Raw genomic sequence first — 12,813 nt, forward strand, 5'->3', positions numbered from 1 at the left:
GTCATAGCTAAGTAGGATTAAAACTCACAATCTCCTGGTTTCTAGGACAGCACCTTAACAATTACACCAAACTGGCTCTTCATGACTTCCCCATGTCCTGTACAAAGCTCAAAGGTATATTATCCAATCAGCTGAAAACTAGCATTAGGATGATTCGTGCTGAGTCTATAATTTCATTCAAGGGCCATGCTTGTAGGGATTCAGGACCTATTCCTCTCTACTTTAAAAATAACATACAAAGGTAGGCCACCTCATAAAGTGTGGGGCAAAAAAAGTTTTAAAAGACAATGTGACTCTGGATTTTAGCTGGATTCTTTGGATACAAACTTAATTCCTTTTCCATATTCTTCCCAATTTACAATTCTCAAAGGAAACTACAATCCTTGCATACTATGCCTTTGTATCCTTTTTTAATGTTTTGCACACTCTATAAGAAAAGAGTCTCTTCCCTTCTTCTCCTTGCCTCAACAAATGCAGACAGAAACAGCTATAAATGTATTTGCTGCTATAAATGTGATGGTCATTAAACAGAATTGTCAAGCTTTGGAGTGCAAACTCTAGGGCACACTTTTTGTTACTGGTTTCACACCACCTACTAAAACCTAAACCAGGATTCATGTAATTGCCATATTCCGATAACACGTTTTACCAAATAAGCAAGCCATATTATGGCTTAGCATAATAGCCTACCTCACACAACATGCTAAAACATGTTGTGATATTAAGGTTGGATTCCCACTACATCCTGAATCATCTAACTGCATTTTAGGTTAGTATGTTGTATGAACCCAGCCTGCACATTACCAAATGTTCCTCAGGGAAAACTGTAAAAGCAAAATAATTATGCGGTTCTTATCTAACATTACAATGCAAAGTAACTTCTGTCTTCGTACCAATGGCAAAGTTCCTGATTTTTTTTAATTATTGCAGGTTGCCGTTCCTTCTAACTAACAAGAACAAGCTTGCCCACACATATGACCTCAAATGTAATTTTAGGGAAAGTTACCAAGGCCAGTACACCCTGTTTAATACAGCAGCCTATCCCTTGGCTCTGATTATCTCACCTGTGCCAATTTGAGCTTTAAATCTATCTTGGAGCCGTGACACAAGTGCAGATAAGATGTCCAAGCCCAGCAGGACAACCTGAAAACAACAACAAAAAAGAAGGTTAAAAAAGATGCAATCTCTGAATATGGAAAAGAAATATGAATATGAAAACAGTGAATATGCAACATAGACATTAAAAAGGATATTAAAGGAATGGGCTCTCATAACCCCCAAACAAAAGGTTGTTAAAAGTTGCACAAACTTCATTTTGATGTTTAAAAGGATCTGGAGTCTTCTAGATAACCAATGCTGTAGATAACACTGTAATTAGGCAACTGCTATGAAATAAATGAACCCAATTCAACAACTAAGATGGACAGAAACCAATGTCCCTCCTGATGCTATGCACCTTTATTGGAGTAAATCCTTCTATTCAGTTATCCAACTTTTCTCAGGACAGTAAATGTTCTATTGCTTATTCTGTCCTTGCTTCCCATATACTTAAATGGGAGGTTGAAGATTCTGGATTACAGAAGGAAGTTTTAAGCTTGGTTGCTTATTATGGATTAATTAACCCATGTTGTAAATCCTGATAGAAGAAGAGTAGAGGAATGATGTCAGGTTATGTAGTGTTGCATTTTGTTTGTGGTTTCTTAGTTGTGATTCAGGAAACCTAACTAACATCTATGCAACAGCTCAGGAAAATGCAAATAAATAGAACAGCTGCAAGCCTAAAGATTAATTTCCATAAAAGTTATCAATACTGGTTTAAGATAAGCAAGTGAGGAGAGAGAAACATTATTTGAAATAATACATAAAATGGCAAATCAAACTATACTGAAGATGCACCACTTTGTAACCTAGAAGTTATCAATAAGCAAATTAACATTAACTGAGTTAAAAAAAAAAGCTGGGCCAAATATTGTATAAATTGAAGTTGTTGACATGTTTTTACCAAGCTTAATCATTGTTTTGAAAATGATGCATACTATATCATGTGGCATCACAGCACTAATAAAACAATGTATTCAAATTCAATGTTATTTAAAATAACATTTTTTATTAGTAATAAATCTTTCAAGAATTTATCAAAGCCATATTGGTGTATGGGGTGGGGGGGCAGGAGAGGGGAAATTTGAATCCTTATGTGAGCAGTACATTTATGACTAACCAAAGGATTAGTCATTCAGAATTGGACAGCATATAAATTTAATAAATGGATTATAGATTTTGAATACATGCTGTTTTGAATCCATACAATTATACATACTTCAACATGTAAGATAGAGGGGAGAGACCGATAATGCAGTATTTGTGTTTAACTTATTCCAACTCTTGACATCTTTAATGCAATTAAAGTACTATGAATGTACTGGTTTACATGTAATAAATTTAAAGAGTCAGAGAAAAATAACGTATGCTGATATAAACTTTCCCAAAATTACTTTTTAAAAATACTAAATTAAAAGCAAAAAACAAACAAACAAACAAACAAACCACCAAAAAACCCTACATTCTACAAAGCTGTAATTTTAAAAAAGCCTTTATCCCTCCTGCAAAATGTTCTAACTACAAAGCGACTCTTTCTTGAATTTGCAGCCACAACATATCTGCAAGGAACCAGACTGGAGAAGTGTTTGTGTGAAGCATCCTGAAAGGAAGCAAACCAAATATATATTTTAGAAAGCCACTAAATAGCAAATTTATGTAATTCCCAGAATGTACTTGCTGCAGAATTCAGAGATTAATAAACCTCCAAATACACACTTAACTCCAAACACAGAAGGAATTTACATGCAGAGCTCTTCTGTTACAGGAAGCTTACCCAAATAGGCCAGCCTTTCTCATGCCTGTGCCTTTCAAGGGCACTGGACTACACCTCCCATCATCCTCCTTTGTGGAAGTTGCAGTCTAATGGTATGGGGTTGCGCCCATTTGGAGAAAGCTGGTCTGTAACATTACTATGGGCTTTAATTAAAAAGAAAAAATGATCAACCAAGCTCTAAACTCAACGAGGACACGTATAGGAATGCAGTCTAAGCAAAAGGAATGCAGTCTAAAGAGGATGTGAAGGGTGAATTTTCCCCATCGCTAGGCAGGCGCGCCAAAACAAGATCTTCAGAAGCGGAAGCATTGCTTCGATGCTTAAGACCGACGCCCCGCTACGCTTAGTCGTAGCACCGCCCACTATGCAAAACGACTGCTGCAAGGCATTTTGGGTAACCTCCAAATTTACGAAGAGAAAGCAGCCGGAAAGCTGCTTGCTTTGCAAATACTTGAGAAACGGCATTAATCAACACGCCGTCCACCGCAAAGCAGTCTAAGGAAGCAAATGCGGGTCGCGCCTCACTATGATCTCGATGGGTTTCCCGTTCAGTTCCCCAGACCGCCGCCTCCACGGCTTCCCTCAACCATCCTTATCTTGGGGTTGCGCTACTGTTCAATGAACGTTTAGTGAGGACAGTACTGCTAACACCTACACAACACATTGGCATCCTTGGGGCTTGCTCCCCACATGAGGTGCAATTTTTGGAACCTTCTTTTAAATATACCTCCCCACAACGGGGTACAAACCTACGAGACAATGTTAATGCATAGCGTTTCCTTGTTTTGTGCTGCGGTAGGTATATTAAATATTGAGACAACTGTCCCTAGCTTCTTTTTCATTGGCTACCACCAGATGGTGCTACAGATTACATGGTAAGACCCAGAATATCCAAGTTGTATTTAGGAGGGTTTGAAATCTTGCAACTTCTGTATCCTAAAGCAGTCATAGGTAACCTGCTTATTTCCATAGGTACCATTTATTCAACAACAAGGTTTGAATCTTACAACTTCTGTATCCAAAAGCAATCAGACTTAAGCTGGTTATTTCCATAGGTACCATTTATTCGACAACAAAAAATACAAACGGAGCCAAGAGCACAGAGGTATTTGAATCCCATACAAAACCCCCTTCAAAACTACTCCACCTTTGATACAGTTTCTTCAATCGCCAAAGGCATCTAACAAAGTTAAAAGCTCCTGTAAAACATTAATAGATTGTTAAGGAAGGCAAGTGGTTTCTTCCCCAATCCTTACTGTGTTAACATTTCTAGGAAAATCAGGAAAGCTAAAGCAGCTATGTACTGCTTTTAACTGTTTTATCAGCCTTGGACCAATCGCCCTCCTTTAGGTAAAAGGTGGGGAGAATCCCCCTGAGTCAGTGTTGGCTGGTGAACACCTGGAGAAGTCCCTGAGATTTTCTTGGCAGGGTTTTTCAGCCTTGCCCTTGCCTACTACCCAGGGCTGAAAGAGAAGGACTGGCCCAAGGTCACCCGACAGGCTTTAGGCCTAAGGGAGGAACTGGAATTCATGATCTCCCAGTTTCTAGTCTGGTGCCATGACACCACGCCCAACTGGCTCAAACCCAAACTAGCAAAGTGGAAAATTTAGGACTCCCCTCCCCCCTGAAATAGCAATAGAAGAGGAACTGTGTTGGATGTTTTTAACCAGGTGCCTTTAACTACTATAACCAAAGTGGCAGTCTTTTTAGGTAAAACCTCCCCTTAAGTCAAACTGAATTCCTGGCAACATGGAAGTTTTCGATTCAGCCACCTTCTGAGACTTTTTTTTTTCATTCCCAATCTAGCTTAATCTTCTGACTCTCATAGTGCTCTCTTATCCAAATGCTAACCAGGTCCAATCACGCTTAGCTTTTTTGAGATCAGCCCACTTTTGACATGGGTCTGCCACCTGCTGTGAACTCTGCATTTCTACAAAGAGGAATCAAGAGTGATCCACTTTGCAAGGAAGCAGAGTAGAATGTATGCTGCCCAGAGTCACTTGTTGAGATGGCAACTATAGAAATAAAATGCAATACGTACGTACATACTGTATGTCACAGAAGTGAGTACAGCCCCTCACATTTTGTAAATATATCTTTTCATGTGACAACACTGAAGAAATGACACTTGGCTACAGTGTAAAGTAGTGAGTATACACCTTGTATAACTGTGTAAATGTGCTGCCCCCTCAAAGTAATGCAACACACAGCCATTAATGTCTAAACTGCTGGCAACAATAGTGAGTACACCCCTAAGTGATAATGTCAAAATAGGGCCCAAAGTGTCAATATTTTGTGTGGCCACCATTATTTTCCAGCACAACCTTAACCCTCTTGGGCACAGAGTTCACCAGAGCTTCACAGGTTGCCACTGGAGTCCTCTTCCACTCCTCCATGATGACATCACAGAGCTGGTGGATGTTAGAGACCTTGCGCACCTCCACCTTCCGTTTCAGGATTCCCCACAGATGCTCAATAGGGTTTAGGTCTGGAGACATGCTTGGCCAGTCCATCACCTTTACCCTCAGCTTCTTTAGCAAGGCAGTGGTCGTTTTGGAGGTATGTTTGGGGTCGTTATCATGTTGGAATACTGCCCTATGGCCCAGTCTCCAAAGGGAGGGAATCATGCTCTGCTTCAGTATGTCATAGTACATGTTGGCATTCATGGTCCCCTCAATGAACTGTAGCTCCCCAGTGCCGGCAGCACTCATGCAGCCCCAGACCATGACATTCCCATCACCATGCTTGACGGAAGGCAAGACACACTTGTCTTTGTACTCCTCGCCTGGTTGCCGTCACACACCCTTGACACCATCTGAACCAAATAAGTTCATCTTGGTCTCATCGGACCACAGGACATGGTTCCAGAAATCCATGTCCTAAGTCTGCCTGTCTGCAGCAAACCGTTCGCGGGCTTTCTTGTGCATCATCTTTAGATGAGGCTTCCTTCTGGGACGACAGCCCTGCAGACCAATTTGATGCAGCATGAGGCATATGGTCTGAGCACTGATAGGCTGACTCCCACCCCACCCCTTCAACCTCTGCAGCAATGCTGGCAGCACTCATACATAATTTCCCAAGCCAACCTCTGGATATGATGCTGAGCATGGGCACTCAACTTCTTTGGTCGATCATGGCGAGGCCTGTTCTGAGTGGAACCTGTCCTGTTAAACCGCTGTATGGTCTTGGCCACCGTGCTGCAGCTCAGTGTCAGGGTCTTGGCAATCTTCTTATAGCCTAGGCCATCTTTATGTAGAGCAACAATTTGTTTTTTCAGATCCTCAGAGAGTTCATTGCCATGAGGTGCCATGTTGAACTTCCAGTGACCAGCATGAGAGAGTGAGAGCGAGAACACCAAATTTAACACTCCTGCTCCCCCTTCACACCTGATACTTTGTAACCCTAAAGCATCACATGACACCAGGGAGGGAAAACGGCTACTTGGGTCCCATTTGGACATTATCACTTAGGGGTGTGCTCACTTTTGTTGCCAGCAGTTTAGACATTAATGGCTGTGTGTTGCGTTATTTTGAGGGGACAGCATATTTACAGTTATACAAGCTGTATACTCACTAATTTACATTGTAGCCAAGTGTCATTTCTTCAGTGTTGTCACATGAAAAGATATACTTAAATATTTACAAAATGTGAGGGGGTGTACTCACGTCTGTGACATACATACATAGCATACATACATACGTACATACATACATACATCATCTTGCTCTTTCAGGCAAGTGACTTACACCCATCATAGAACCCACTGACAGCTGTCCATTCTATGCATTTAAAGAAATACAGTAATACCTGCATTTTAAACAATTGATGAGTCCCTCGTTCTTTATATTATTATTTCTATATGTTTCCATTTTCAAATCTGGACATTGAGTAGATCCACTGTCTGGATTACCCTGAGAGAGAAGTTTTTGGATGCTCTCCTTTGGATCTTGCTAACTCCCACACTATTGATAGGGTTTAGTTGGGGCAATTTTGAGGGTTGGGAATTCAAGGTCCTGTAGTTGCTCAGGTCACTACTAAAAACGAGCAGAGAAGAGTGTATATGTTTGGTCCCCTGATATCAGGGATGCCACAGCATCCCAGTCTCTTCAATGATTCTGCCCTAATAATTGCAAAGTACGGTCATTTTGAGGCACTCTCCACATCTCACCTTTGAAAGCCTCAAAGCCTCAACTGGAAAATGCTGTGGCCAAGTTGGTAAGCTAGATCACACAGCATCAGTCCTACGCATGTTTTACCAGCTACTGGGAATCAATTTAAGTCTTTTTCTAAGGCTTAAAAAAGCCTTTCCAGTTCTCCATTTGAGGATTTTCTGCTGGTCTTCTCTCCAAATAATAACCAGATCTGATCCTCTTCAGCTTTTCAAGATCAGTCAAGGTCAGCTACTTCATGTGGTGTTTTGTACTTGTGGGTAGGCCCTAAGTATCACAACACCAAAATAACTGCTCGACTATTGTCACATTGCAACTATTACTGCGAAGTGATTCTGCTTGACTGAACTAGGTCTATGCAATTTACACCATCAAACTTACATAGCAAATTATGTGCGATCTAGGCATACATTAAAAATCAAATTATCACTGCATGTTCTAAGGTGCAATGCTTTAAAAATATAAATCTTTACTAGGGAAAGTCTATTACCTAGTAAAGCACCAAAGAGGGCAGGAGAAGAAACCATGGATGGAAACTAATCAAGGAGAGAAGCAACCTGGAATTAAGGAGAAACTTCTAACAGTGAGGACAATTAACCAATGGAACAGCTTGCCTTCAGACATTGTGGGTGCTTCATCACTGGAGATTTTTAAGAGACTGGACAGTCAGTCTGAGATGGTATAGGGCAATGATGGCTAACCTTTTCCAGACTGAGTCCCCAAAGCACATAGGTGGGCAAATGTGCGCGCGTGCTTGAACCCCCAAAATGAATGTCTGTGCGACTCCTGCGCATACGCCCCCTGTGCATGCACGCATGCCCCCCGCACACATAGTAGCAGGTATGCACGCCCAACGATCAGCTGGCCAGCACGCATACACAGGCCGGTTTTTGGTACTGCCATGCGCGTGAAAGACAAATGATCATCATGCATGCATGCATGCCAGAAACCCAGAAGACAAACAGGCAAGGCCGCACATGCCGGGCAACATGGCTTTGTGTGCTACTTTGGGCATACGTCCCATAGGTTCACCATGACGGCCCTAGGGAGATACACCTGGTGGGAACCAGAAGAAAGGCCTTCTCTGTGGTGGCCCCCTCTCTCTGGAACATCCTCCCCACAGAGATTAGAATGGCCCCCACTCTAGCACTCTTCCAAAAGGCGCTGAAGACCTGGTTCTGCCAGCGAGCCTGGGGAACCCAGAGTGGGATGGAGCCCATTAAATGGCTCGTGTGAGGAGCTGTTGCTGGGGGTTGATTTTAGTATATTAATTTATATTATATGACTCTTATTAGTTTTATATGGGGTTTTATATTCTGTAAGCCACCTTGAGTCGCCATGTGCAAATGGGCGGCAATATAAATTCCATAAACAAACAAACAAACAAACAAACAAGTCATCTTTTCCAGTGCCGTTGTAACTTTGAATGGTCACTAAATGAACTATTGTAAATTGAGGACTACCCGTATGCAACTTCTTATTTCTGTGTCTTCTGTGTCTTTTATGCCTTAAGGTCTCACATCAACTCTTCAAGATAGCCCAATTTTTCTAGTGGAATTGTTCTGTAGGAAAGTAGGAGGGACTGGGCGTTGACTTACCTGAACGCCCCTTCTGGGGACTGGGAAGACAGCGGTCAGGAAAGGGTTATCTGCTCCTAATCCAGCGAAGATCGGGTCAGGAAGTTGAAAGGCTCCTCCTCCTGTAGCTTCCCCAGCTTTCTGACTCGATCTGTGCTGGATCGGACGCACATAGCCTCTCTCCTGTTCTTTGCAGTTTAAATTTGACTCTAATTCGGTCTTTTACTTTCTAAATTTCTTAAACAATTGAGGTCTACAGCGAGAAGGGCTGCTTCGGTCCAACTCCGCTGCGACCGCTTGCGGTCTTTGGGGATTGAGACCCCTTGGCTGGGTCTCTCCCACTTGGCGCGAACGGTTCACGCCCGATTCCGCCGCTGAGAGCCTCCTCTTGGAGTCGAGGTTCTCTGTCTCTCTCTTAGTGGCTGCTTGCTTCCATTCCGGCGAGACGATCTCTCCCTCGCCGAAGACACCCCTCGGCAGTTAAATTGCTGCCGCTTGCAGCCTCTTCGTGCCCGCTGCCGTCGCTTGAGTCGCTCTGCTTCTAGCCGCCCGTAATCGCCGCCGGATCCTTCCCGGCTCCAAATTGACGGAGCGAAGAAGCGGTTTTTGTAAGCGGACGTCAATTTTATTATTTGGGGCCCCTTCTCTGGACTTTGGACAGCTTCTGGGGTGTTATTACAGCGGCCGCCATTTATCGCCCTAGGCCACCACCGAACCTTGCCTTAACGGCCGCCATTTTGGGCTCTCCTCGCGGCATTGCGGGCCTAGTCTTTGACTCCCTAAGCTTCTGGGGTGTTATTACAGCGGCCGCCATTTTATCGCCCTAGGCCACCACTGAACCTTTGCCTTACGGCCGCCATCTTGTCCTCACTCGTGATATTAGAGGCCTAGTTTTAACAGCATGGCATCCCGTTCATCTAAGGCGAATAAGCGCCAGGCCTCTGAGGACCCGGCTCCAGGCCCTTCATCAGCTGAGCCTTCTAAAAAATCAAAGAAATCTCAGGCCTCTAGGGAGGAAAAGAAGGCGGCAGCCAGGGCCAAAGAGGAGCTTCGCCTACACCAGGCGATTGAACGCTCCATACAGAAGGCCATGAAAGAGGCCTCTGTTCGAGAGGCCCCAATCTATCAAGAGGTGATGGCCACACCCCTGGCCCCCCAGGCCCCAATAGCCTCTCTACCTGAGCCAGTGGAAGCTCAGGCCCAAGAGTCACGCCCTTTATCTCCGGATGGGGGTCAACTGCCGGCCCTTCCTCAAGGGCAGATTTGTGAAGTCCTCTTTGGAGCACAGTCAGATACTCCTCCCCAGGGCCAGGCCCCAGCCTCTTCTACTCCGTTGGGAAATGCACCATCCAATTTGGGGAGTAATGTACAACCGGGTCCCTCGGTTACCCCTGAGACCCTGGCGTTCATTCAATCTGCTATCCAAAAAGGGGTGCAGGCTGAATTAAGGAATCTGCGCAGGACATCCTCCTGGGTGGCCGACTCTGCCTGCTCGAATCTGGACGTTGAGGGTTCCCCTTTGGAAGAGGGTCAAGACCCTCCTATAATTGCTGTAACTTCGGGGGCTCCATCTGAGCATCCATCTTCCCATGACGAGGATGCTCGGGAGGGGGATCTCTCTGATGATGAAGACCTCGCCCCAGATCAGCCATCCTTCATAGGCTTATTTAAGCCTCACCTTTTTAGGTCCCTCTTGCACAAAGCCAAGTTAACTACCCGCCTGGGTTCCCCTCAGGCCGTTCCTTCTTCTAGCGGGGACAATCAGAGCTCTATTCCCCTCTTTGAGGTCCCAGAGATTGAAACCGAGGAGGTTCCGGGTCCCAAGCTTTTTAGAGACGTCCTTAAGAAACAATGGTCGGCGCCTGCTTCGGGGCCTAACCCTAACCAGCTCGACAGGCGTTTTTATAACATGGCCCCAGAGTTGGCCTCCCTACTCCAACTCCCGACTGTGGACCCTCCAGTAGCAGCCCTTCCGGCTCCCTCTAATGCTACTGGACCGCCTGAGGAACACCTCCGGCCGGAGGACAAACGGCTGGAACAGTCACTAGTCAAATCTCATTTGGCTTCAGCCTGGGCAGCTAAATCTGCTATGTCCTCATCGTTCTTTAATAGGGCGTCCATTTTGTGGATTCGGCAACTGCAGGATAGGCTCCCAGTGTCAGATTCCAGGACCCACCAAGACCTTAACAAAATTTTAGCGGCATTGGAATTTTCCGCCGACGCGACGCTCAATGCGTCCCGTTTCTCGGCCAAGGCAATTGGCTCAACCATAACCTCCCGGCGGTTGTTATGGCTGCGGAATTGGCAGGCAGATGCCAAATCAAAGTGGCGCCTTGCCTCCGCAGCCTTTGAGGGCCCCCTCCTATTTGGGGCACCCTTAGAACCTCTCTTAATTGAAACAAAAGACAAGAAACGTATCCTTGCACCAGTCTCGAGGCGTTCTCAATATCGCCCATCCCCTGCTAACTTTCGCTCCTTTCGGCAGCCTGAGTTTCCCTATTCAGGAGGTAGGTTTCCCAGGGCCTCCTTTCCCCGTCCCAGGGTCCCAGAACACCAGGGATACCAGACTCAAAGGGGATTCTCCAGACGTCCCCCCCGGGGCCCCCGGGGCCGTCCCTTCCGCAGGTCCAGATAATCTCCCCTCCTCTCCTCCCATTGGGGGCCGCCTGGCGCTCTTTGCCAGCCAGTGGGAGAATTCTTCCTCCGATGCTTGGGTCCGGGAGACGGTTAGGTGGGGCCTCTCCCTCGAATTTCTCTCCACTCCTCCCGACAGGTTTCTGCGATGCCCTCTTTCTCGGGATCGCGAGAAACGGCTCCTGCTGGCCTCGGCTATTAAACATCTCCTTGACATTCGGGCAATCGAGCCGGTGCCACAGGAGCAGCAGGGACAGGGTTTTTATTCCCGCCTGTTCCTCGTTCAGAAATCCTCGGGAGGTTGGAGGGCAATTCTGGATCTTAAGTCCTTGAACCGCTGGGTCCCCTACCGGCGGTTCAAAATGCAGTCCCTTTCCTCAATCCTAGACAGCATTAGGGTCGGGGACTTCCTCACGTCGATCGACTTGACGGAAGCCTACCTTCATGTCCCCATTCATCCGGCATATTTCAAATTTCTTCGGTTTTGCCATGCGGGTCGCCACTACCAGTACCGCGCCCTCCCATTTGGCCTTTCCTCGGCCCCCCGAGTGTTCACTAAATTGATGGCCGCCATTGCGGCCCACCTCCGAGCTCTTCCGATTAGGATTCTCTGCTATCTAGATGACCTCCTCATTCTGTCGAGCTCGGAGGATAGGGCGCTTCAGGATTTGGACGCCACCCTCCGGATCCTGACGGCTCACGGATTCTCCATCAATAGGGCCAAGAGCCACCTGGTTCCCACGACCCGGATTCAACACCTTGGGGCTATCATCGATACGGTTGAGAGCAGGGTCTTCCTTTCCGAGGAGCGACTGTCCAGTTTGCGGTCTCTGGTCAGTCTGGTCGCTCAGGGAAACCCCGTTCCTTTGGCGACCCTTTCCCAGCTCCTCGGGAAGATGGTCTCGTGCATCGGCATCGTACCATGGGCTCGTCTCCACTGCAGGGCTCTGCAGTGGTTTCTTCTCCCGTATCAGAAGTCCCATCATTCGGCTTCTTCTCAAATTATTCACCTTAACCCCTCTGTCCTTCAGTCCCTCCGCTGGTGGTCCTCCAAATCCCTGTTCAAGGGAAGGGAGTTCAGGGAGCCCAATCCGGTCGTCCTGACAACGGACGCCAGTCTTCTGGGCTGGGGGGCCCACGTTCACTCACGCATGGCCCAGGGCTCCTGGACCTCGGAGGACAAATCACACAACATAAACTGGCTGGAGCTCCGGGCCATTTTCCTGGCCCTCAGGGTTTTCAAGGACATCGTCAAGGACCGACACGTAATTGTCCGGACGGACAACGTGGCAGCCAAGGCCAATGTCAATCGCCTGGGGGGGACTCGGTCCCGCCCCCTCATGGACGAAGCGGAGCGTTTGGGGACCTGGGCGGAGGCCAACTTGCGGTCCCTGCGAGCAGTCCATATCTCCGGCCTAGTGAACACCCAGGCCGACTGGCTGAGCCGCTCCACGCTGGACCACGGCGAGTGGCGCCTCGACCCGAGACTTTTCCAACGGATCACACGTCGCTTCGGGGAACCGACCGTGGATTTGTTCGCAACGAGGGCATGCCGGGCAAC

General features: G+C 46.5%; 1 protein-coding gene and 1 non-coding gene across 13 annotated transcripts in view; one reads left to right on the forward strand and one right to left on the reverse strand.

Annotated features, from left to right (window-relative positions):
• The window catches only part of CLASP1 (cytoplasmic linker associated protein 1), a 236,845-nt gene that overhangs the window by 146,457 nt on the left and 77,575 nt on the right, over window positions 1–12,813 (reverse strand). For all 12 annotated transcript variants that reach the window (XM_087881742.1, XM_087881736.1, XM_087881743.1 and 9 more), the window contains exon 3: window positions 1,065–1,143. In XM_087881742.1, the coding sequence (XP_087737868.1) occupies window positions 1,065–1,143 (79 nt within the window). The remainder of the gene's footprint in view (window positions 1–1,064; window positions 1,144–12,813) is intronic.
• LOC117675076 (U4atac minor spliceosomal RNA) lies at window positions 3,458–3,584 on the forward strand. The gene has a single exon (XR_004594111.1). It is a non-coding gene; the product is annotated as a U4atac minor spliceosomal RNA (small nuclear RNA).

Source organism: Pantherophis guttatus, chromosome 1 (assembly GCF_059756535.1).
Source record: "Pantherophis guttatus breed Tessera chromosome 1, ASM5975653v1, whole genome shotgun sequence".
Taxonomy (NCBI): domain Eukaryota; kingdom Metazoa; phylum Chordata; class Lepidosauria; order Squamata; family Colubridae; genus Pantherophis; species Pantherophis guttatus.